The following is a 27,009-nucleotide window of genomic DNA, read 5'->3' as shown; positions in this document are numbered from 1 at the left end:
TGGTATGCCACTGCGAGGACGATCAGCTGTCCATCCTGTCTCCCTGTAGCGCTGTCTTAGGCATCTCACAGGTCGGACATTGCAATTTATTGTCCTGGCCACATCTGCAGTCCTCATGCCTCCTTGCAGCATGCCTAAGGCATGTTCACGCAGATGAGCAGGGACCCTGGGCATCTTTATTTTGGTGTCTTTCAGAGTCAGTAGAAAGGTCTCTTTAGTGTCCTAAGTTTTCAGAACTGTGACCTTACATTTTTTATGGTTCATTGAACAAGCATGGGAAACAGTGTTTAAACCCTTTACAGTGAAGATATTTAGATTTTTACAAATTATCTTGAAAAAGGGATGTTTCTTATTTTTTGCTGAGTTTAGAATCTAGAAAATCGCAATATATATATTGTATCGGCACCCAAGTATTGTGATATCGTATCGTGAGGTCCCTGGCAATTCCCAGCCTTAATAAAAATGCATGGTTATTGGAGGATCTCTGGAAAGTGTGTCCGGGAAACCACCCATCAGTGTTCAAATTTGATGTGTTGTTATCCTCTCTAGGCTCTCTAGACATTAGCGTCCCACCTGGCTAACATCCGGTGTAATTGCAGAGCGCTAACAGTCTAAATACACCATTCGTAATATTAAACATTCTTGTAAATACATGCATCTTACATCATTTAAAAGATTAATTTCTTGTTAATCCAACCACCGTGTCAGATTTCAAAAAGGCTTTACGGCGAAAGCATACCATGCGATAACCTGAGGACAGCACCCGCTCACACAATTATTACTAGCATTTTCCAACCAAATATTAGCATCACGAAAGTCAGAAATAGCAATAAAATAATCATTTACATTTGAAGATCTTCTTTTGGCGATACAAAAGGTCCAATCTTCACAATTAAATGGTTGTTTTGTTTGATAAATCCATTTTTATAGCATACACGACACATTTTGTAAACGGCTTGTGTCATGAATTCTGTCTCCTTCAACTTTCAACAAACCATTGTATGTATTACTCACACTAAATTTACGCTGATCTAGTCATGTTTGTTTTCATTGCAATCCTCTTTTTGTTAGTAACACAACCATACATGATGGTTCTTTTTGCGGAACATATTGACCGAAAGGAACTGATTTGAACACAACAAACAAGGACCTCATTGCGCGCCAATGATATGACCAGTGCTTCGTTAATTGACTGTATTTCGGCCCAATGACGTGAGGTAAACGGCTAATCTAATGGTTATATCTGGGAAGACCAGCTTTTGAACGAAAGTCGAGCGTAACACAGCCATTCGCCATTGAAATGTCTACCTGAAGGAGACGCTTTGTTTGCGCTTAGCAGGATTGAGTCGAGATCATTTTCCGCTATTTTATCGAAAGAATTATGGCGAGTAAATCTGGAAAATCAAAGGCAAAGTCCAGGTATACAGATCTACACGACATTATTGACGAAATCGATAGAGAAAGTGACACGGAGTTACTTGATGAGTGAGATTGTGAGAAGTTTGGACTCACAATTTGAGGAAATATTTTTGCACGGAGAGGATGCAATTTTGGACTGGTAAGTACCTCATGCCGTTGTTTGAAATTAATAATATCAAATATTAATTTGAGATATTTTTATTTTATTTGACATATATAAATATATGATCCGTAATGAAATGTGTGAAATACACATTGCTCTACATTGTGGGTAGGGGGTATGTATGTCTGTGTATATTAGATATTTTTACACATGTATTTTATCTAAACATGGAATGGAACAGCACCTCACCATAGTGATTGGGTTCCCTACTCTATAAAGAACCTGTGTGTCTGTGTCTTTATTTCACAGTCCCTCCGATTCTGATTGGGAGCCCCCACTGCCAAGGTGCCCATCCCCCATAGGAGCTGGTTCATCTAACCGGACCCCTGCTGTCTCCGGCTCCACACCTACCCCCGCCCGGCCAGGTGTGAAGTCAGTGACAAAGAAGTGGAGGTGGGGAAGAGATAAACCTGCAATCAGAGAGGAGGGTCGTAGGCACTCTGTGCTGGAGGAGGATGTGGCGCCACCACCTCCAATATTCAGACCGAAAAGGCCACCAGGACCTCAGCTGGACATGACCTCAAAAGTACAGCCCATGCAACTTTTTCAGCTGTTTTTCACCTCGTCAGTTGTTGATTCCCTTGTGTTGAACACTAATAAGTATGGTGCTAAGAAGCAGGCAGGCAAGAAAGAGGGATGGAAGCCCATTTCCATGTCAGATCTTTTTTGTTACCTGTCAATGGTAATTTACATGGGTCTTGTGAAGCTGAAAACCCTGAAAGACTACTGGAAAACTGCTCCCCTCTATCAACTGCCTTTCCCTTCCACTGTCATGTCATGCAAAAGGTTTCTGACAATCTCACAGGCGCTTCATATCAGTGACCCAGAAGTTGATGAGGACAATGAGAAGAAGCGAGGCACAGCAAAGTTTGATAGGCTCTGCAAAATAAAACCTCTCTACCACAGTGTGGTTGAGGCCGGCAAGACCTATTTTCAGTACGCCCAGAACCTTTCCATTGATGAGAGGATGGTAGCCTCAAAAGGCCTGAATTGGCCTAAAACAATACATGCATAACAAACCAACTAAATGGGGTTACAAGCTGTTTGTTTTGCATGATTCTGCGTGTGCATACACATGCCATTTTTTTTGCCGTTTTGCAACCGGTAAGGGCCTCAGTTATGATTCCGTTACGGAGTTATTCGATTTCCAACTGCTGGGGAAGGGCTAAACTTTTTGTGCTAAACTTCTACACAACCCCTATCCTGTTCGCAGACCTGAGGAAGCTGGATGTGTGAGCTTGTGGCACCATTCGGACCAACAGAGTGGGCTTTCCGAAAACCAAGGTGAATGACATGCCTAAGCGGGCTGAGCGGGGTACCATGAGATGGATTTGCCAAGATGGCCTGCTCTTTGTGAAGTGGATGGATACCAGAGAGGTGGTCATGTGCTCCAGTATCCACAAGTCCTTCAGTGGCGATCATATCGTCAGGCGCTACTGGGGCATGGACCACCAAAAATGTCCCCATTCCTGCAGCTATCAAGGACTACAACAAGAGCATGGGAGGTGTGGACCTGTCAGATGCGCCAATAGGCTACTAAAATGTTCTCCACAAGACAATGAAATGGTACAAGAAATTTTTCTATAATTTCATTGACATTGCTGTGGTGAATGCCTTCATCCTCCAGAAGGAAATGGCTAAGAGCTGTGGACAGCCTCCCATCTCACAGCTAGCCTTCAGAGAGCTGCTCATCCAGGAGCTTGCTAGCTACAGCAAGTCCACTGCAGCAGCTTCTGTCCCTTCTGCTCCAACCAGTGGTGTTCACCGGCCCAGATTCATCTCTGCAGGCATGAGTGTGCCTCGGGGCACAGTGGGGAAGCGTTGTTGTGCGCTTTGTCACAGGAAATGCCCCATCACCAGCACCACATGTTCAGTAATCCTCTGCTTTACAGCAGAAAGAGACTGCTATGGGTCATGGCATCAGTAGCACAATATTGTGTAGAGGACTGAGGGTCTTCACAATATTGTACATTATACATTGAATGTGTGTAAATAGTTACCCGTTATTTATTTATTTAGAAATGTATTTTTGTGTGGGGAGAATAGCATTTTAGTACTTTGTATATAGTTATTTTCTTCAAAATGTATCACTGTACCAACTCGGCCACTTGGGTACATTTGGGCAACTTGTGTGGGACACCTGGGTGACTACATGCTCAATGTCATGTAGCTCACTCATTCCTGAAGATATCTTTCTGAAACTTTTTTCAAATACTGTTGCCCTCTTATGTTCTTAATTGAAATGATCACCAGCATCATATCTGAATGTTTGGCTGTTCCTGTTCAGTTGAAAGATGCAACAATAAAAAACACAAAACGTATGTTTATTTCCTTGTATTTTCTTCTACCATATCTATGGTTTATATTCTCCTACATTCAATTCACATTTCCACAAACTTCAGAGTGTTTTCTTTCAAATGATACCAAGAATATGCATATCCTTGCTTCTCGGCATGAGCTACAGTTAAATTAGGGTATGTCTTCAGGCAGAAATTTAGAGAAGGGGGGGGGGGTCTCGAAGAAGTTAATGGATCTGGTGAAAAGTAAACACGCCCAGGTCAACCTGACATGTGCGACTTATGTGGAATGTCACATATGTTGTTAATCAGTCATGGAAGCCATGCTGGGTTGGAAAACAAGGAACAAAAGTCAGTCAGGCAGCAAACAAGCAGCCTCCGAGAGCTTTACCACCTGTAGCTGGAACGAGGGAGTACCAGGAGGCTCAAGGACTATGGTGGAAATGACAAGATTATGTTATAATGCTGTTACTGCATCAGATGGTTGTTTTATGCAACATAATAAAAGGTTGTTAGAATTCTCATCTGTGTGTGTTCAACTGAGGATGGGCCTCTGAAAGATTTACGATGTCTTTGTGGATTCTGCATTCCAGGGCAAGAGTTAATGTATCTGTTCTATACGGTACCAGGGAGAGATGGCTCTAGTATGGAGTTGGGGGGCCAGACACTGGTATCCACACAATGGGTTCTCATGTTTTTACAGCAGATACTGTGTGCTGTGAATTATAAGTATCTTTCATACCAATCTTAACCTTGTGACCCATTCCATATATCTATTGTGTGTCGTGTAGACTGAAGGAGGATGGACTTGGCTATAAAATGCTGTGGCTCAAACCAGCAGGTTGAGTTCTCAGTGATTACCTCCAGTGGTGATTACCGACCAGCTCCATTACTGCAGTAATGAAATAATAAAGTTGGATTGTTTTGAAGAAATCTTAAATGTCCCTCCTTTTGATTACAATCATTTCCCCACAGGACATGTAGCCTACTGTATGTTTGGGCCATGGCAGAGAAACACACCAACACTGGTAAATATTTAGTCTTGCCAAATGATTTTTTTTTTTTTTAATGGGTGACCTGAAAGGCGCTTCTGGGTACTCAGTCTCAGTGTTTCCTCTACCACTGCATGAGTCCAGCTTTCTTTAAAATACATGGCCTCAAATTGGTTATGACAATAATTTAGGTGTTGTTGGAAACCCTATATGATGATTATGTGGTCTATGTAGGGCTGGGCGGTATACCGTATTTTATGACATACCGGTATTGATGCAGGGACCGGTTTGGGTTTATACTTTACCTTCTATACCGGTATTTGAATGTTTGTTTTTTTTTTTCTTAAATGTGATGTGCCATGTGTAATGTCCATTTTCATAGTTTATTCCCTACACGAGTCATCTCTCTCCGCGCCACATTCCACACCGACCTAGCCACGCCCCCTGTCACTCAAGGAGCGCATTTGATGTTCCTCAACCACGAGACACTTGCATTCAGTCTGCATAGTCAATGCAACACATGCTACAATGTTGATGACAACAATGCTGTTTTCACTTTGCTTCTTAATATAAATCCACTAGCGTTCTATAATGACACTAGTTTGTTTCGGACATCAGCAAACAGCTAGTTTGTATTTTCTTAGCAAGTTGCCTAAACATTTTGAGACACTAATTGTTAGCCGCTAATGCTAATAGCTAGCTAGCTAATAAATGTACTGAGTAAGAGCAAACATAGCTAGCTAATACAGCCTGAAAATGCCAGTGATGGTGTAGACCTAAATCAGCATGTTGTTTGTGCAACAGAATCTATCTTCAAAGAGGAATATGCAAAGCAAGAATATGTTAGCTACATGAAGTAGCTAAGAGAAAACAAGCAATGTAGCCAAAGCTTATAGGGTCCCCTAGGAAACACTTATCTACACTTTAGTTCCTACCCCGTCACAATAACTCATCCCTGGAATTTTAATTTGATGTCATCTCAAACAACACTGAATTCAAAGTGCCCACTATTATATTCTAACTATAGAATTAGAATAGTCATTATATTTCCATGATTCCAACAGTTTTGCTCTAATTCAGGAGTCAAATCACAATTTCAACATTTGGTTAAAAATAAGTCCTAGATTATTTGCCCATATCGTGCAGCCCTACGTGGCAGTGTGGAAATGATCTCAATTGAGCAGTGGTGTAAAGTACTAAAGTAAAAATACTTTAAAGTACTACTTAAGTCATTTTTTTGGTATGTGTACTTTACTTTTTCCCCCCGACAACTTTACTGCACTACTACATTCCTAAAGAAAACACTGTACTTTTTACTCCAAACATTTTCCCTGACACCTATGAGGTTTCTGTGTTATGCACTATAGCCCGTTACCATACATGTGATTTAATATTATCTGCTGTTGGCTTGTGTGGATGTATGTATGTGTTATGCAACATAGCTGACTTGAAACATTGTTAAACAGTCTCAGGGCCATGGGCCTTTCTCATGATGGAAAAATACAGAGCAGCATGAAGACAGGAACTGTTCAATGAGTTGGGAGGGGGGCACATTCAGAGTGTGGGGTTGCAGAACAAGCGGTCTTTTGTTAGATAACAGGAGCCAGGTGCGAGATAACGGTATCGAGCATGAGCGCATGGATGTTCTTCACAGCAACATCTATCAACAGAAGCACCAAGAGGCGGGGACCCGCCTGAGCGCCTGCAATAGGCTGAGCAAGTTTAAACCACGCCCAGTCTCTACTCTGACAGGCCGGCTCGGAAGCCGGAACTACTACTGTCATCAGGGTATATTATAATATCTTTGTCAGGAACAAGTCAGTTCTCTGTTTGCCCTGCGAGGTGGGACAGAGAGCCCGTATATACGAAAATTGCATTTACCACTTATTGCTTAGCTAATAAAAAATACATAGTATACAATCGTGACTCATTGTCATATTTATCCTGATACCAGATTCGAATTGACGCAACTCTAACACACCTAAAAGTACTCATTACATTTTCAATGCATAGCAGGACAGGAAAATGGTCCAATTCACACACTTGTCAAGAGAACATCCCTGGTCATCTACTGCCCATGATCTGGAGGACTCACTAAACACAAATGCTTTGTTTGTCAATTTTGACAGTGTTAGTGTGCCCCTGGCTATCCGTAAATTTAAAAAAACAAGAAAATGGTGCCATCTGGTTTGCTTAGGAAGGAATTTGAAATTATTTATACTTTTATTTTTGATACTTAACTTCTTGGTGACAGGGGGGCAGTATTGAGTAGCTTGGATGAATAAGGTGCCCAGAGTAAACTGCCTGCTACTCTGTCCCAGATGCTAATATATGCATATTATTAATAGTATTGGATAGAAAACACTCTGAAGTTTCTAAAACTGTTTGAATGATGAGTATAACAGAACTCATATGGCAGGAGAAAACCTGAGACAAATCCAACCAGGAAGTGGGAAATCTGAGGTTTGTAGTTTCATTTTTAAGTGATTGCCTTACCGATATGCTATGTCTATGGGGCCAGATTGCACTTCCCAAGGCTTCCAGCAGATGTCAACAGTCTTTAGAAAGTTGTTTGAGGCTTCTATTGTGGAACGGGGTGAAATAAGAGCTGTTTCAACAAGTGGACCAGCCTATGGCCAATCAGTTGTTTACTGCGCGGTCACGCCGTTCCTTCTTTTTCCTCTGTAATGAATACGCTATTGTCCGGTTGGAATATTATTGAAGATTTATCATAAAAAAGACCCTAAGGATTGATTGTAAACATCGTTTGACATGTTTCTACAAACTAATGGATTTCGTCTGGATTTTGCGCTCGCGCATTGTGCCTTTGGAATAGTGAACTAAACGCGTGAACAAAACGGAGGTATTTGGACATAAATATGGACATAATCGAACAAAACAAAAATTTATTGTGGAAGTGGGAGTCCTGGGAGTGCATTCCGACAAAGTTCAGCAAAGGTAAGTGAAGATTTGTGCTTCATCCCACGGACCTCCCGGTCGCGGCTGGCTGAGACAGAGCTTGGGAGCGAACGCAGAGTCTCTGGTGGCACAGCTAGCGCTGCTATGCAGTGCCCCAGACCACTGCACCACCCAGGAGGCCCTCACACTTCTCGTTAATTCAACCACAGTATCTTTAAAATGGTGTAAAATACTTGTATGGTTGAGGAATTTTAATTATGAGATTTCTGTTGTTTTGACTTTGGCGCCCTGCACTTTCACTGGCTGTTGGCGTGGTGGGACGCTAGCGTCCTGAACGATCCCAGAGAGGTTAAGTACATTTGATCAATTATATCTGCTTTTGATACTTAAGTATATTTAAAATCATAAACCTTTTAGACTTTTACTCATGTAGTGTTTTACTGGGTGAATTTCACTTTTACTTGAGTAATTTTCTGTTTACGTAATTAAAGTAATGTAAAGTAATTTTCTTTACTTTCACTCAAGTATGACCGTTGGGTACTTTTTCCACCACTGTAATTGAGTGCAGGAAAAGCAGAAATTATAAAATGCTGAAATTTGTTTTGGTTGAAGTTGAATTGAATAGTATAAAACAATCAGAATGGAGAAAGACCCATTGAAATCAGTAAGAATGTATGTGTTGCCACCCTAGGATCACGCACTACTCATAAAGCACATGTATAACTTCTATTTTTCAAAAACTAAAAATACCATTATTTAAAAAGAAATGCCATGACATAATATTTGGGCCATATCAACCAGGTCTAGGTCTATGTATCTGGCTTTGCCACTGTTTCAATATTGACTTGTGTAGATGTATGAACCTCACAGAAAACAAATAAAGAGAAGCAAAAAAACAGCAAAGCAAAAAATGTAGGAATGCACGATATATCGGAGAACATATAGGAATCGGCCGATATTAGCTAAAAATGCCAACATCGGTATCGGCCAATGTCTACCGATGCCAAAGCTACCGTGCATTCCTAAATAACGTAGGTACATGACGTAATAATGCCACGTAAACATTTTCGCTACATGTGCAACACAGCATTCCTAACCTAGCCCAAACAATGTTTGCTGTGTGCAGTGTTGCCAACTTAGAGACTTTGTTGTGTTATATAAATAATCAAATATCAAGCATTACTAGCTGGCCAACGCTCTGGTTAAACCGGATGTCCTCAGATAACTCTGGGCCCAGTGTCCTCAGTCAAGTTTAGAGCCTACGTGCAATAACATGATTATCCTTGCACAAAACAACTCAAGGGAAGGACACATGGCTGCCATCACTCAAAATATACTCCCCTGCAAACCACAAAGAACATCGTGCAACACTAACGAGCTTAGAGTGCCAAACTATTTCACTGACATTGATCCTTGCATGCACTCCTGCAAAAACAGGAAACACCTTAGCCTAACGCAGAAACTGCCAGTTCCCCTTATCTCACGCTTCCTTGACACACAGACATCTCATACGCACGTACACTCACACTCCACCCCCCTCTACTGGTCGGGTGCCAAGAGCAGAGGACTCTGCTGTGCACCAATGGGGCTCCTGCTCTGGCTAGAGCAGGCCCGCCTCAAACTCTTCAGGACCAGTCAGAAGACCAACACGACGAGACTCCACCTACATTATTCTGTGTATACATTCTGCTGCAAATTCTGTCTAAGCAGCCTAATTAGCTGACTCCTCACAGAGCCATATTTTTAGGTCCGTGCACGCTTAACTGCAGGACAAGATATCTCTGACTTTAAATAAACTGCCCTTTTGCTACACTTGATTCCACTCTGTCCAGCGTCGTTGTTTTGCACTCCCTCTCCAGTATGTGAAAACCAACAGTTGCTATATTTAGCGAGTATTCAGACCCCTCTAGCATCACATTTTCAAAAAAAGTGACTAGCGACAAATATAGCGACTTTTTCTGGTGTTATTGGAGACTTTTGGAGCCTCTGACGTGAACTCTTCTTAACGAGCAGCGGGTGCTGCTGTGGGCCCCACCCCCGTCCCAAAGCACTCACAGGCAGCCCTGTCCTCATGCAGCAGTCCCTCCCAGCTGCAGTCAGAGCAAGAGATGTTCACCCCTCTGCGTCAGACTGCAAATGAATCGCGCATGAATTAGGGCCAAACTAGTTACTATAATTTTCTCACATTGCCCATTGACAGTTTTTTCTATTGTCTCTTTTTGGTTAATTTAGATTGTTATTGTAGATTGTATAGAAAAAAATTGAAAAAAATGTTATGGTTAAAAATATTGATGTTTTACTGTGACTTGTTGTAGGCTCCTAAGTGGACCATAAGGTTGAAAACCAAACCAAATTAAGAAAAATAAAAAATAAAACAAAAATTTAATTAAAAACAAAGTAACTAGTGTCTATTTTGGGTCACTTTTGTTATTTAAGCTTTAAGGATAAAGGAGGGTTGGAATTGTGAAATAAAAAAAACTATAATCAAAAGAAGAAAGTTCATTTGTAGATCTAAACATATTTAGTGTGGTTTTTTTTACACATTTTTGTCTCTCCCACGACGTTATTCCTCTCTCCTACAGCGTCCATCACAATTATGTGGCCAATTATGCAAATTAGGTGATGACATCATTTAGCGACTTCTAACAACAGCCAGTATTTATGCTGCAGTAGTTTGTGTGTCGGGGGGCTAGGGTCAGTTTGTTATATCTGGAGTACTTCTCCTGTCCTATTCGGTGTCCTGTGTGAATCTAAGTGTGCGTTCTCTAATTCTCTCTTTCTTTCTCTCTCTCGGAGGACCTGAGCCGTAGGACCATGCCCCAGGACTACCTGACATGATGACTCCTTGCTGTCCCCAGTCCACCTGGCTGTGCTGCTGCTCCAGTTTCAACTGTTCTGCCTTATTATTATTCGACCATGCTGGTCATTTATGAACATTTGAACATCTTGGCCATGTTCTGTTAAAAGCTCCACCCGGCACAGCCAGAAGAGGACTGGCCACCCCACATAGCCTGGTTCCTCTCTAGGTTTCTTCCTAGGTTTTGGCCTTTCTAGGGAGTTTTTCCTAGCCACCGTGCTTCTACACCTGCATTGCTTGCTGTTTGGGGTTTTAGGCTGGGTTTCTGTACAGCACTTTGAGATATCAGCTGATGTACGAAGGGCTATATAAAATAAATACATTTGAATTTGAATTTTAACTTTCTTTACTGAGTGAGGAGTTGGCAACACTGTCTGTGTGGATCGAGCAATCATTTGAAAGAGTAAGAAAATTTCAGTGAGACAACTCAAAGTAAAATCCATTAAAGCCAAGAAAATGGAATTCATTGCCCTTGACAATCAACCGTTCTCTGTCGTGGGTGATGTTGGCTTTCACCGTCTGGTTGAGCACCGGACCACACTACCAAGTGCGCTATTTTTCTGATGTTACCCTACCGGAGTTACACAGTAATAGCGTCACTGATATTAGCTTCACGACATCCATAGTATGGAACGCTGTTTGGGTCTTTGCATGTCAGGAAGATACAGCAGCCTGTCAAAGCTGTACAAATAAGTCTGCAAACAAGCAAACACCGGCCACGAATGATGTATTTACAATACCGCGTCGGTAATAAAGCATTTTTTGTTCGACCACAACTTCTGGGGTAAACAACGATCAGTAGAAACTGCAGTCATTTTCATTATTCTTAGCAATGATTTAGGAATACTTGTGGAGTAAGTATTAGCTAGGTTGCCACTTGTTGTTCATCTATTGAAATTAAACTTCAGTTCATGAAAATAAATAGCTAACTTAAAACTCACTCACTTTTTTACATCGCCGTGGTCCGTACAATTGACCTTATTGTAGCGCCCCAAAAAATGTAATACTTCCAGATCAAGTGTTATGTCAATACCATTGTAAAGCACAATTTCTCCCCTTTCCAACAGAATCAATTACATGACCCCGACGCTGCCCGTTTCTGCATGATTCAAGAAGGCAATGAGCCCCGTCGGGACTTTTTAAAAATGGTGGGTGGGGAAGCGAAACTAATGCGTGATAGTGAGAAGGAGAGATGTGGGAAAATTGCTTTTTTTCACTCGATCTGTCCAGTGCTAAAGTGATCTTAGAATTAAACAGCGGCTTTGAGAATGATGATCGCATGAAAATGACTAGGTATCCCCCCCTTAACCCAGTCACTGTCCATTTCTTGTTTTTAAAGGATGAGAGAAGTGCTACACTGGTGGAGAGAGATTGTAAGACAGAAATAGTTGCTTTATGCGTGCTGTACGTTACGACATGACACGTCACGTCACGATGTAACGGAGGGTCAGTTTTTTCAACTTTTCTTCAATACTATAGAGCCATTACCATGTCGATCAACGCTTAAATAGAAACCTAGTTCACACCCTGATTTTGAAGTCAACAGTCTCATTAGTTTTCTTTGTAGCCTCGTTTGAGTGTTGCAGTTGCGCACATTTGTACGGAATGGGGTGAGTTACCGTTAACCAGCTAATTAACCCTGTTGCCCAAAGCTAACGTTATAAGCAGCAAGCTAGCTTCATCTGGCTAGTGAGGCTCGACCGGACTGGGTTATGTGTTGTGAAGCTAGCCACAATAAGGATTAGGCACAATAGTGGAATTTGCGGTTTGCCTTCAAAATAAAATATGTCATTGACAGTGATGCAAATTAATACAAATAGTAGAGTTATGCCATACTTTTATTTTGAAGGCTAACCGCAAATTCCACTATTGTGCCTAATCCTTATTGTGGCTAGCTTCACATAGATGGATCTGACCACCATTAATCAAATAAGAACATGTCTTATAAATTAGGGTTATTTTAGATGACACCTAGCTATAAAGTTAGTTAGCTAACTATAGCTACTGAAACAGATTGTGTTATTTGATGTGTATCTTCTTTGACACGCAAACACCGTTCCACAGAAATCCTGGTTGAGAATGAAACGACTGAACAAATGAACAACGAAACAGCAAGTAAGTGAAAGAAATAGGTTTTGATTGTATTTTACTGGTAATGGGGACATACGTAAATGCCAACAAAATAACTTTTTGTCAGTATGGTGTGTAACCTATATTTAACTAGGCAAGTAAGTTAAGAACAAATTTTTATTTACAATGACGGCACAGACGACCCTGGGCCAATTGTGTGCTGCCCTATTGGACTCCCAATCACGGCCGGATGTGATACAGTCTGGATTCGAACCAGTGACTGTAGTGACGCCTCTTGCACGGAGATGCAATGCCTTAGACCGCTGCGTCCATGTGTGTTTTAACTATAGAACTGTACTACAATGCTTAAATGGCAGCAAAAATGTAAAAAAAAAATATATATATATATATATAAATATAATTTTATTTATTTTTTAATCTGTATTTGTAACGTTTTTTTGGAGCAAGAAAAATATTGGATATCGGTATCGGCCAAAAATGTAAAATCAGTGCATCACATTTTTTTTAAATTACTTTAAGCATACACCATCATCAAGTCTGCTGACAACACGAGGGTGGTAGGCCTGATCATCGACAGCGACGAGTCAGCCTACAGGAAAGGAAGTCAGAGACTTAGTAGTGTGGTGCCAAGACAACTACCTCAACGTCAGTAAGTCCAAGGAGCTGATTGTGGACTATAGGAGAAAGAGGGGAGAGCACGCCCCATCCACATCAACTGGGCTGTATTGAAACGGGTCGAGAGTTTCCAGTTCCTTGCAGTTTACATCACTAAGGACTTAACATGGTCCACACACACCCAGTCAGTCGCGAAGAGGGCACGGTAGTGCCTCGTCCCCAAGAGAGAATCTTGACTGGCAGCATGACCACAAGCGCCACAAAGAGTGGTGCGGACAGCCCAGTACATCACTGGGGCTGAGCTCTCTGCCATCAGAACCTCTATATCAGGCGGTGTCAGAGGAAGGCCTGAACAATTGCCAAAGACGGCAGTCACCCAAGCCATAGACTGTTCACTTTGCTACCGTCCGGCAAACGGTAACGGAGCATTGGCTCTCCGACCAACAGGCTCCGAGACACCTTCTACCCCCAAGCCATGCGACTGCTAAATAGCCAGACTGCAGTCAAATAATGGTACCAAAACCATCTTGCACTGACCCTATGCACACTCACTAGACTTTATATACACACACTAGTCACTTCTACACAAATCCCTCACACATTCAAACACTACTTCCACACACGGAAAGTATTCAGAGCCCTGGACTTTTTCTGCATTTTGTTACGTTAAAGCCTTATTCTAAAACCTCATTAAATAGTTTTCCCCCCTCGTCAATCAACACACAATACCCCATAATGAAAAACAGCTTTTTATAAATTGTACATATCTATTTAGACGCTTTACTCAGTACTTTGTTGAAGAACTTTGGCAGCTATTACAGCCTCGAGTCTTCTTGGGTATGATGCTATAAGCTTCACACACCTATATTTGAGGAGATTCTCCCATTCTTCTCTGCAGATCTTCTCAAGCTCTGTCAGCTCTGTGTTCTTAGGGACATCTGTGATAGAAAAAGTACATATGTACCTGGTTTATTTGATATTAATGGTTAACAATTAATATTTCACTAATAATAAGACATTTCTGTCCCATTAGTGTCTGTGTTTTCATGGGCTCCACTCTAGTTCCCTGCAGCTAATCTGGGCGTAGGGTCACTGGAGATTGGGCGAACAAATGGGTTAAAGATTATTATTATTATTATTATTATAGCATTACAGAGACAATGTGTTTTACTAAGGGATAGCTTAGGAGTAGAACAATCACTCATCGTCTCAAAACCCTCATCTGGGAAACTAAGCCAGGTTGGGGTTAAGACCCACTTGCAGATAACGACAAGATGAAGCCAGAGTGGTTTATGATGCTCCCTGGTCTGCATAAGGAGGGTTGAGGTTAGGTTACTTGGTTAGGTTACTTACTTAACACTCAAGGGGGGGGGCAGCCTCATTATTGCAACAATTAATCGACATTAAATAAATAAATTTTTTGAAGAAAATACCAAATCTCTCTCAGTACTGAATTTCCACAACACTTTCAATGCTGCAGAAATGTTTAGGTACCCTTCCCCAGATCTGTGCTTCAACACAATCCTGTCTTGGAGCTCTACAGACAATTTATTCGACCTCATGGCTTGGTTTTTGCTCTGACATGCACTGTCAACTGTGAGACCTCAAATAGATAGGTGTGTTCAGCTGTGGGACCTTATATAAACAGGTGTGTTCTTTTCCAAATCATGTCCAATCAATTGAATTTACCACAGGTGGACTCAAATGAAGTTGTAGAAACATCTCAATGATGATCAATGGAAACAGGTTGCACCTGATCTCAATTTCGAGTCTCATAGCAAAGGGTCTGAATACTTATGTAAATACGATATTTTAAATAACAAAACAAAAATGAACACACAAAAAATAACTGTTTTCGCTTTGTCATTATGGGGTATTGTGTATAGATTGATGAGGAAAACATTATTTTAATCCATTTTAGAATAAAGCTGTAACGTAACAAAATGTGGAAATAGTCAAAGGGTATATGAATACTTTCCCGAAGGCACTGTAACACACACACACACACACACACACACACAATAGGGCGATATGGCAAAAATATCATTTCACAAAAAAAAATGTATGGTGGTATTTTATGTTTTTGAATAATAAAAGTTTCTAGCTTGAAATATATACTTATTCATGTTACTTTAACTACTTTAAATCTATAATGTAATTGTTAAATCTCATGGATCCTATGGAGAGGGCCAAAGGATAACAGTCTGGTTTCAGTCACTGATAAGGTTGGATAGCCATGGATTAGGGAGGAAGGAGGAATGTGGGCGGAGGTCAGGTTCTATTGCACACATTCTATTACACACATACACTATTGTTCCTTCCAATACGTTATCGGCATTTACAGACACAACTTGTAGACATTAGACATTATCTACAACTTGGAGATAATTGGCCCTTTCCCACAAACAGGACCAAGCCTGGCCTGATGAGGAGTGACGGACTCCATCCTACCTGGAGGGGTGCTCTCATCTTATCTATGAACATAGACAGGGCTCGAACTCCTCTAGCTCCACAATGAGATGGGGTGCAGGCCAGGCAGCAGGCTGTTTAGGCAGCAGGCTGTTAGCCACCCTGCCAGCTTAGTGGAGTCTGCCACTAGCATAGTCAGTGTAGTCAGCTCAGCTATCCCCATTGAGACCGTGTCTGTGCCTCAATCTAGGCTGGGCAAAACATGGCGGTGTTCGCCTTAGCAATCTCACTGGAAAAAAGACCTCCTCCATTCCATTATTGAAAGCGATTGTGATATCTCACATCTCAAAATAGGGCTACTTAATGTTAGATCCCTCATGGCAGATAATATTCACATTTTTGGTGACTTTAATATTCACATGGAAAATTCCACAGGCCCACTCCATAAGGCTTTCAGAGCCATCATCGACTTAGTGGGTTTTGTCCAACATGTCTCCAGACCTACTCACTGCCACAATCATAATCTGGACCAAGTTTTGTCCTGTGGAATACAGTGCCTTGCGAAAGTATTCGGCCCCCTTGAACTTTGCGACCTTTTGCCACATTTCAGGCTTCAAACAAAGATATAAAACTGTATTTTTTTGTGAAGAATCAACAACAAGTGGGACACAATCATGAAGTGGAACGACATTTATTGGATATTTCAAACTTTTTTTACAAATCAAAAACTGAAAAATTGGGCGTGCAAAATTATTCAGCCCCTTTAATTTCAGTGCAGCAAACTCTCTCCAGAAGTTCAGTGAGGATCTCTGAATGATCCAATGTTGACCTAAATGACTAATGATGATAAATACAATCCACCTGTGTGTAATCAAGTCTCCGTATAAATGCACCTGCACTGTGATAGTCTCAGAGGTCCGTTAAAAGCGCATCATGAAGAACAAGGAACACACCAGGCAGGTCCGAGATACTGTTGGGAAGAAGTTTAAAGCCGGATTTGGATACAAAAAGATTTCCCAAGCTTTAAACATCCCAAGGAGCACTGTGCAAGCGATAATATTGAAATGGAAGGAGTATCAGACCACTGCAAATCTACCAAGACCTGGTCGTCCCTCTAAACTTTCAGCTCATACAAGGAGAAGACTGATCAGAGATGCAGCCAAGAGGCCCATGATCACTCTGGATGAACTGCAGAGATCTACAGCTGAGGTGGGAGACACTGTCCATAGGACAACAATCAGTCGTATATTGCACAAATCTGGCCTTTATGGAAGAGTGGCAAGAAGAAAGCCATTTCTTAAAGATATCCATAAAAAGTGTCATTTAAAGTTTGCCACAAGCCACCTGGGAGACACACCAAACATGTGGAAGAAGGTGCTCTGGTCAGATGAAACCAAAATTGAACTTTTTGGTAACAATGCAAAACGTTATGTTTGGCGTAAAAGCAACACAGTTCATCACCCTGAACACACCATCCCCACTGTCAAACATGGTGGTGGCAGCATCATGGTTTGGGCCTGCTTTTCTTCAGCAGGGACAGGGAAGATGGTTAAAATTGATGGGAAGATGGATGGAGCCAAATACAGGACCATTCTGGAAGAAAACCTGATGGAGTCTGCAAAAGACCTGAGACTGGGATGGAGATTTGTCTTCCAACAAGACAATGATCCAAAACATAAAGCAAAATCTACAATGGAATGGTTCAAAAATAAACATATCCAGGTGTTAGAATGGCCAAGTCAATGTCCAGACCTGAATCCAATCGAGAATCTGTGGAAAGAACTGAAAACTGCTGTTCACAAATGCTCTCCATCCAACCTCACTGTGCTCGAGCTGTTTTGCAAGGAGGAATGGGAAAAAATTTCAGTCTCTCGATGTGCAAAACTGATAGAGACATACCCCAAGCGACTTACAGCTGTAATCGCAGCAAAAGGTGGCGCTACAAAGTATTAACTTAAGGGGGCTGAATAATTTTGCACGCCCAATTTTTCAGTTTTTGATTTGTTAAAAAAGTTTGAAATATCTAATAAATGTCGTTCCTCGTCATGATTGTGTTCCACTTGTTGTTGATTCTTCACAAAAAAATACAGTTTTATATCTTTATGTTTGAAGCCTGAAATGTGGCAAAAGGTCGCAAAGTTCAAGGGGGCCGAATACTTTCGCAAGGCACTGTAAATGTTGTGGATCTTAATGATCTCAATCGAAACAAATAATCTGCTCAGACCCCAACCAAGAATCATCAAAAGCTGCGCTATAAATTCCTAGATGCCCTTCCAGACTCCCTCCACCTACCCAAGGACGTCAGAGTACAAAAAACAGAGGAACTCAATTTAACCTTGCATAATACACTAGACGCAGTCACACCCCTAAAAACAAAAAACATTTGTCATAAGAAACAAGCTCCCTGGTATACAGAAAATACCCAAGCCCTGAAGCAAGCTTCCAGAAAATTGGAACGGAAATGGTGCTCCACCAAACTGGAAGTCTTCCGACTGGCTTGGAAAGATCGAAAAGCCCTCACTGCTTTTCGATCATCCTATTTTTTTTTCAACTTCATTGAGAGGAATAAGAACAAACCAAAATGTATTTTTGATACTGTCGCAAAGCTAACTATTAAGCACCATTTCCCAAGAGAGGATGACTTTCACTTCAGCAGTGATAAATTCATAAACTTCTTTGACGAAAAGATTATGATGATTAGAAAGCAAATTACGGACTCCTCTTTAAATCTGCGTATTCCTCCAAACCTCAGTTGTCCTGAGTCTGCACAACTCTGCCAGGACCTCGGATCAAAGGAGACACTCAAGTGTTTTAGTACTATTATCTCTTGTCACATTGATGAAAATAGTCTAAACCTTCAAGCTGCATACTGGACCCTATTCCAACTAAACTACTGAAAGAGCTGCTTCCTGTGCTTAGCCCGCCTATGTTGAATATAATAAACGTCTCCCTATTGTTAGTTTCTCATTTTTCAGAGTAAATAACTCACGGACACTAGAGAAGCCAAGTTTAATAATTCCCAAATGGTCGACACAGCTGTATTCAGACAAAAGGCATGTTTCCACCATCACAAATATATATATATATATATACTCCCATTTAGGAACTCCTCCCTCTCTCCAATCCTTACAATTTATGGTTCGACAGGAAGAGGGTAATGAACCATAATTTCTCCCTTCAGGGGATCTGACCTGACCTCCTGACCTCAACCTAATCCACAGATGTCCAACCACTTGCCCTATTGCAATCGTGACTTCCTCCCGTCCAACCAACACATTCCAAAGCCATTGGTCTTTCTACAGAGAACCATTAACTTCTTATGTATAAACCAGTCTTACACTCCTTAATATACTATGCTTCTGATCTATTATGTCTCCAGTATGTCAATGTTCAAAGTTTACCCCGAATCCAACACTATCCACCGGATGTGTACCAAACTTACTAAGAGTGGCAGTAATAAAGACTCTCGAAAAGCAAAACCTTATAAAAACTATCGGCCTATAATCGAGTCTCCCATTCCTCTCAATTTTTTTTGAAAAAGCTGTTGTGCAGCAACTCACTACCTTACCGAAGACAAACAATGGAAACAAAATGCTTCAGTCTGGTTTTAGACCCCATCATAGCACTGTGACTGCACTTGTGAAGGTGGTAAATGACCATGTAATGGCGTCAGACCAAGGCTCAGCATTTGTCCTAGTGCTCCTAGACTTTAGTGCTGCTTTTGATGCCATCGATCAGCATTCTTTTGGAGGGATTGGAAACACATATTGATCCACACGGACAAGTTCTGGCCTGGTTTAGATCTTATCTGTCGGAAAGATATCAGTTTGTCTCTGTGAATGGTTTGTCCTCTGACAAATCAACTGTAAATGTTGGTTTTCCTCAAGGCTCCGTTTTAGGACCACTATTGTTTTCACTATATATTTTACCTCTTGGTGATGTCATTCGGAAACATAATGTCAACATTCACTGTTATGCGCATGATACACAGCTTTACATTTCAATGAAACATGGTGAAGCCCCAAAATTGCCCTCCCTGGAAGACTGTTTCAGACATAAGGGAGTGGATGGCGGCAAATGTTTTACTTTTAAACAAAACAGAAATGCTAGTTCTTGGTCCCAAGAAACAAAGCGATCTTCTGTTGGATCTGACAATTAATTGATGGTTGTACAGTCATCTCAAATAGAACTGTGAAGGACCTCAGCGTTACTCTGGACCCTGATCTCTCTTTTGACAAACATATCAAGAATGTTTCAAGGACAGCGTTTACATCTTCGTAACATTGCAAAAATCAGAAACTTTATGTCCAAAAATGATGCAGAAAAACTTTACCATGCTTTTGTCACTTCTAGATTAGACTACTGCAAATGCTCTACTTTCCTGCTACCTGGATAAAGCACTAAAACTTCAGTTAGTGCTAAACACGGCAGCTAGAATCTTGATTATAACCCAAAAATGTGATCATATTACTCCAGTGCTAGCCGCTCTACACTGGCTTCCTGTTAAGGCTACATGGGCTTGCTCCTACCCTTCTTCTGATTTGGTCCTGCCGTACATACCTACACGTACGCTACGGTCACAAGACGCAGGCCTCCTTACAGTCCTTAGAATTTCTAAGCAAACAGCTGGAGGCAGGGTCTTTCTCCTATAGAGCTCCATTTTTATGGAATGGTCTGCCTATCCATGTGAGAGATGCAGACTCGGTCTCAACCTTTAAGTCTTTATTGAAGACTCATCTCTTCAGTAGGTCCGATGATTGAGTATAGTCTGGCCCAGGGGTGTGAAGGTTTACGGAAAGGCACTGGAGCGACGAACCGCCCTTGCCGTCTCTGCCTGGCCGGTTCCCCTCTCTCCACTGGGATGCTCTGCCTCTAACCCTATTATGGGGGCTGGGTCACTGGCTTACTGGTGCTCTTCCATGCCGTCCCTAGGAGGGGTGCGTCACTTGAGTGGGTTGAGTCACTGATGTGATTTTCCTGTCTGGGTTGGCGCCCCCCTCGGGTTCGTGCTATGGGGGAGATCTTTGTGGGCTACACTCTGCCTTGTCTCAGGGTAGTAGGTTGAAGATATCCCTCTCATGGTGTGGGGGCTGTTCTTGGCAAAGTGGATGGGGTTAAATCCTGCCTGTTTGGCCCTGTCCGGGGGTATCGTCGGACAGGGCCACAGTGTCTCCCGACCCCTCCTGTCTCAGCCTCCAGTATTTATGCTGCAATAATTTTATGTGTCTGTGAGCTAGAGTCAGTCTGTGATATCTGGAGTATTTCGGTCTTATCCGGTGACCTGTGTGAAATTAAGTATGCTCCCTCTAATTCTCTCTCTCTCTTCTCTCGGAGGACCTGAGCCCTAGGACCATACCTCAGGACTACCTGGCCTGATCACTCCTTGCTGTCCCCAGTCCACCTGGTCATGCTGCTGCTCCAGTTTCATCTGTTCTGCCTATGTTCAGCTATCAAATACCGTTATAGAAGGGAAGGTAAAAACCCAAACTAGTGTGAGAAAAATTACAAGATAATGTTATAATACTGTTTATGCAGTAATACTGTTTATGCAATGTTGTTTTATGCAATATTTTAGGGTTTTTAGAACTTTCTCATCAGTGTCTGTGTGGTCTGACTGAGACTGAGCCTGACTGAGCCTGTGGTCTGTCTGAGCCTGAGCCTGTGGTCTGACTGAGCCTGAGCCTGTGGTCTGACTGAGCCTGAGCCTGTGGTCTGACTGAGCCTGAGCCTGTGGTCTGACTGAGCCTGAGCCTGTGGTCTGACTGAGCCTGAGCCTGGGGTCTGACTGAGCCTGAGCCTGGGGTCTGACTGAGCCTGGGGTCTGACTGAGCCTGGGGTCTGACTGAGCCTGGGGTCTGACTGAGCCTGGGGTCTGACTGAGCCTGGGGTCTGACTGAGCCTGGGGTCTGACTGAGCCTGGGGTCTGACTGAGCCTGGGGTCTGACTGAGCCTGGGGTCTGACTGAGCCTGGGGTCTGACTGAGCCTGGGGTCTGACTGAGCCTGGGGTCTGACTGAGCCTGGGGTCTGACTGAGCCTGGGGTCTGACTGAGCCTGGGGTCTGACTGAGCCTGGGGTCTGACTGAGCCTGGGGTCTGACTGAGCCTGGGGTCTGACTGAGCCTGGGGTCTGACTGAGCCTGGGGTCTGACTGAGCCTGGGGTCTGACTGAGCCTGGGGTCTGACTGAGCCTGGGGTCTGACTGAGCCTGGGGTCTGACTGAGCCTGGGGTCTGACTGAGCCTGGGGTCTGACTGAGCCTGGGGTCTGACTGAGCCTGGGGTCTGACTGAGCCTGGGGTCTGACTGAGCCTGGGGTCTGCCTGAGCCTGGGGTCTGCCTGAGCCTGGGGTCTGCCTGAGCCTGGGGTCTGCCTGAGCCTGGGGTCTGACTGAGCCTGGGGTCTGACTGAGCCTGGGGTCTGACTGAGCCTGGGGTCTGACTGAGCCTGGGGTCTGACTGAGCCTGGGGTCTGACTGAGCCTGGGGTCTGACTGAGCCTGGGGTCTGACTGAGCCTGGGGTCTGACTGAGCCTGGGGTCTGACTGAGCCTGGGGTCTGACTGAGCCTGGGGTCTGACTGAGCCTGGGGTCTGACTGAGCCTGGGGTCTGACTGAGCCTGGGGTCTGACTGAGCCTGGGGTCTGACTGAGCCTGGGGTCTGACTGAGCCTGGGGTCTGACTGAGCCTGGGGTCTGACTGAGCCTGGGGTCTGACTGAGCCTGGGGTCTGACTGAGCCTGGGGTCTGACTGAGCCTGGGGTCTGACTGAGCCTGGGGTCTGACTGAGCCTGAGGGAGTAGAGCATAATCCTTCTTTGTCTCAAAATCATCCTGGCATCTGGAAAACTAAGCCAAGGTGGGGTTGAGACAATAGCCCCCAGTGCAGATAATGATAGGATGAACTCAGAGTGTCTTATGATGCCCCTTGGTCTGCATGGGAGGTGTGGAACCAGCCTTGACTAAGCATTTTTAGGTCTACTATATAAAGAACAAAGGCATTTCTGTAAAGGTTAAGCCTCTGCAACACATTTTAGTGTGGGGTAAACAGCTTCATTATTGCAATAATTAATCGATATTTAACCTTGTGACTAGGGGGCAGTATTTTCATTTTTGGAAAAATAACGTTCCCGTAGTAAATGGGATATTTTGTCAGGACAAGATGCTAGAATTGCATATAATTGACAGCTTAGGATAGAAAACACTCTAAAGTTTACAAAAGTGTAAAAATATTGTCTGTGAGTATAACAGAACTGATGTTGCAGGCGAAAGCCTGAGAAAAATCCAATCCGGAAGTGACTCATCTTTTGAAAGCTCTGCGTTCCAATGCGTCCCTATTGAGCAGTGAATGGGCTATCAACCAGATTACTTTTTCTCCGTATTTCCCAAGGTGTCTACAGCATTGTGAGTTTTACGCATTTATGTTGAAGAATACCCGTAAGCGGCTACATTGCGCAACTGGTCACCTGATGGCTCCCAGAGTGATTCTCGCGTAAAATACAGAGGTAGCCATTATTCCAATCGGTCCTACTGAAAAAACAATTGTCCCGGTGGATATATTATCGAATAGATATTTGAAAAACACCTTAAGGATTGATTATAAACAATGTTTGCCATGTTTCTGTCGATATTATGGAGCTAATTTGGAATATTTTTTGGTGTTTTCGTGACTGCAATTTCCGGGCGATTTCTCAGCCAAACGTGAAGAACAACCGGAGCTATTTCGCCTACAAAAATTATATTTTTGGGGAAAAGGAACATTGGCCATCTAACTATTATGCTCCCGGACCCGGGATGGGGAGTCACTAGAGGTTGACAAAGATGATTGTTTGAAGAAATGACAAAGTCTCTCAAACTTGATTAGAATATTCCACCACACCGGGACGTGCATCAATACCATTATATCGTAAAATACGGTATACCACCCAACCCTAAGACACAACACAAACATACAAATACACACACACACACTTTTACACTCATAATTTGCTGCTGCTACTCTGTTTCCATTTGACTCTTATTATCTATCTGAATACCTAGTCACTACCTTGCCTTCATGTGCATATCTACCTCAAGTACCTCTGCACATTGATCTGGTACTTCCCTCATTCCTCTGTATTTTATTCCTTGTGTTAGTTACTATTTTATTTTGTAACCTCTGCATCGTTGGCAAAGGTTCGTAAGCAAGCATTTCACTGTAAAGTCTACACCAGCTGTATTCGCCACGTGATAAACAACATTTGATTTGAATCCATACCTTTCCTGTCTGTGGGACAGCGTTCTTCATGATGCGAGCCACGTTAGCGATGGGGAGGTAGATGTCCTGCTCACGGAAGTTTTCCTTGCTGCCGTTGCCTTCCTCATGGTCATGCAGGCTCTCATCCCCATCATCTGTCAGGGAGAGGGGCATGTTAGATCCCTATTCAACACCACATTGTGCCTATACAAATCTTCTCTACTTGTATCTAGATAAAAATATACATGCGACTTGGTTCATGTCAAGCCTGATAATTTATGATTAATACAGTATGTAAGCCTGGTTATTTGTAAAGCATCTTTGGGATTGTGAAAGATGGTAGTGCCATGTCAGCATCTTTATGTTTATATAGGGGTGCTCTGATTGTGTCCAGCATCATTGGGCACCCAAGTTATTATGACCAAGGGATTGTGGATGTCAGAAAAGAGGGTGTTGCTGATTAGGGGTGCTTAGTCTGTGAGGTGAGTTCCACCACCTACCGTCCTGTGATTGAAGAACGTAGTGGCTTCCTGCCATGTACTCCCCTGACATTCCCAACTGAGAGGCGTCGGTGGTTGAACTGTCGCCGTCCATCTGTAAACAGACAGAAGTTATAACTCAGTTATTTGTAGTGCCCACTATATATATATATATATATATATATATATATATATATCACTAACTACAAGTATTGGGAACTTTTCAGTACACGTGTGACATCTTAGAGTAGTAAGAATAAGTGCACTCTGTGTGTGTGTGTGTCTAGGTCATTAGGCACCATTAGACATGCACCTGTCTTGGGAGTCTGCATGTCTGTTTATTTTAAAACCATTGCTATGGCCTAATGTTTACCGTCGCTGTGGTTACGCCACCAATGGAATCTATGACCTAATGTGAAACCAAGCTAAAATTAATGCAAGGCAAGAAGATAATGGTGGCTAAATGCCAGAGCGGATGAATCATTAACATGAAGAGGAGTTACTATGTGTGTGACGTAAGGATGAAAACTGTATAAAAAGTGTGTGCCAAGGCTGGAAAGGCAGTTGCTTCATGAACCAGCTCGGCTTGTGTTACTTTGTAATAAAGTCCATTTGAACTCACTGGCTCTGGTATTTGAGAAATATTATTGACTGAATATTTCCACGACACATGCCGTGTCCACTGCCATTGAGGCTGCTAGCTCTGTCTCTGGGCCACACTCCAGCACAGTAGCTTGCAGTAATGCACCAATGCCAACCACCCCAAAAAATTAACACCAAAGGAAGCTTCTAGCTAGCGAGGCTAGGGGACACCGGTACAGTGTCTTTCGCCCCCACCTGCTAAGCACTGCTTTCCCGCAGTTCTGTTAACGTTACGATGGGGGAAGTAACTAGCTAATGTTGACAACTCAACTCCCGCGTGGCACTACCGGGTTGTGATTACCCTCGTCGTAATGTTAAAATAACTGCGGCAAAGGACAGTGTGTGCAAGTGTCCTAGCTAGATAACAGCCTCAATAGCAGTGGGCGTGACATGTAGTAAGTGACACGTAGTGGGCGCAGCATGTAGAAAACGCAGTCTGCAGATATTTCCCATGAATGGATTAGGGACTACAACAATATGGGTTGACTGTGTATTCTAAACGGTTTCTGTTTTAGCTACATTAACCAATCACTGGCTGGATGAACTATCCAAATAGCCAATCAAAAACTGAAAGCACGTTAGTCGCCTGGGAAGCATTTTTTTTCAGACGAAGAGGACATCTTGCGGTTGCTAGCTGGCATGAAACAAGTGGTCTTGAGCAAAATGGTGCTACATGGGAATCATGGAACAAGATCAGGAATATTGGGGCATGGAAACAGAAACATGAATTTCTGAGGAGGAATGGAGGCATAAAAAAGATGAAGAAAGCAGAGGTTGGATTTGAATCTGGGGTAGTGTTAAGTGTGAAGGTGGAGCAATTGAAGTACAAGATCCTTGGAATTTGCCCACTGTTTGGTGCGATGCCCGCGCTGTTTGGTGCCACGCAAACCCGGTGGGGAGGGTGGTGAAACAGAGGAGCCACTGGCAGTCCTTATGAGGTGTCAGAGTCTCTACCTGACAAAGTCATGTTAGGATATCTGTTATCCTGTTAGAGCTTTTGTGCCGAATCTACTGAGCTGTTTCAGGTGCAACGTTTATGGTCATGTAGCAGCAGTTTGTGGGAGGGAGTTTCCAAAATGTGGGGAGTGTGCAGGAAGGCATGGGATAGAGGATTGTGTCTTTTCGGTGGATGAAGTTGTGTGTCAACTGTAGGGGGTGCCCATGAGGCTGGGGATCGGATGTGTCCGGTGCGAGACAGATAGGTTGAGGTGGTCAGAGTAGTGTAGAAGGTGTCGTATGCTGAGGCAGTGAAGAAATTAAAGGATGGGTCAAGGGTGCAAGTAGATTTGTGCCAGCACAAAGGGATAGGCCAACGAGTGATTTATTCTTCAGTAAGATTGGCTTCTTATCGTTCATAGCAATGGTTTATCAATTGTACCGCAGCAATGGAACTTATATCACAGAAAATAGAGGTGGTGGCAGCTGCAGATAAGTATTAGGTACAGTACCAGTCAAAAGTTAGGAAACACCAACTAAACACCACATCATGGGTTGTTCTTTATTTTTTACTATTTTCTACATTGTAGAATAATAGTGAAGACATCAAAACTATGAAATAACACATATAGTAGTACATCATGTAGTAACCAAAAGTGTTAAATAAAAAAATTATTTTATATTTGAGATTCTTCAAAGTAGCCACCCTTTGCCTTGAAAGCTTTGCACCCTCGTGGCATTCTCTCAACCAGCTTCATGAGGTAGTCACCTGGAATGCATTTCAATTACCAGGTGTGCCTTGTTAAAAGTTAGTGGAATTTCTTTCCTTCTTAATGTGTTTGAGCCAATCAGTTCTGTTGTAACAAGATAGGGGTGGTATACAGAACATAGCCCTATTTGGTAAAAGACCAAGTACATATTATGGCAAGAACAGCTCAAATAAGAAAAGAAAAATGACAGTCC

The 27,009-nt window shown here is 42.7% G+C and overlaps 1 protein-coding gene across 2 annotated transcripts in view; it reads right to left on the bottom strand.

The window, feature by feature from the left end:
* Nucleotides 1-27,009, bottom strand: part of LOC109867598 (nuclear transcription factor Y subunit beta) — a 39,368-nt gene that overhangs the window by 9,005 nt on the left and 3,354 nt on the right. For both annotated transcript variants that reach the window (XM_031801354.1, XM_020456844.2), the window contains exons 2-3: nt 24,490-24,583; nt 24,011-24,144 (exon numbers count right to left, since the gene is read on the bottom strand). In XM_031801354.1, coding sequence (XP_031657214.1) covers nt 24,011-24,144; nt 24,490-24,583 — 228 coding nt within the window. The remainder of the gene's footprint in view (nt 1-24,010; nt 24,145-24,489; nt 24,584-27,009) is intronic.

This window comes from Oncorhynchus kisutch, linkage group LG22, assembly GCF_002021735.2.
Source record: "Oncorhynchus kisutch isolate 150728-3 linkage group LG22, Okis_V2, whole genome shotgun sequence".
Lineage (NCBI taxonomy): Eukaryota > Metazoa > Chordata > Actinopteri > Salmoniformes > Salmonidae > Oncorhynchus > Oncorhynchus kisutch.
The sequence above is the reverse complement of the archived record's forward strand: the minus strand, read 5'-3'. Positions and strand labels throughout refer to the sequence as shown.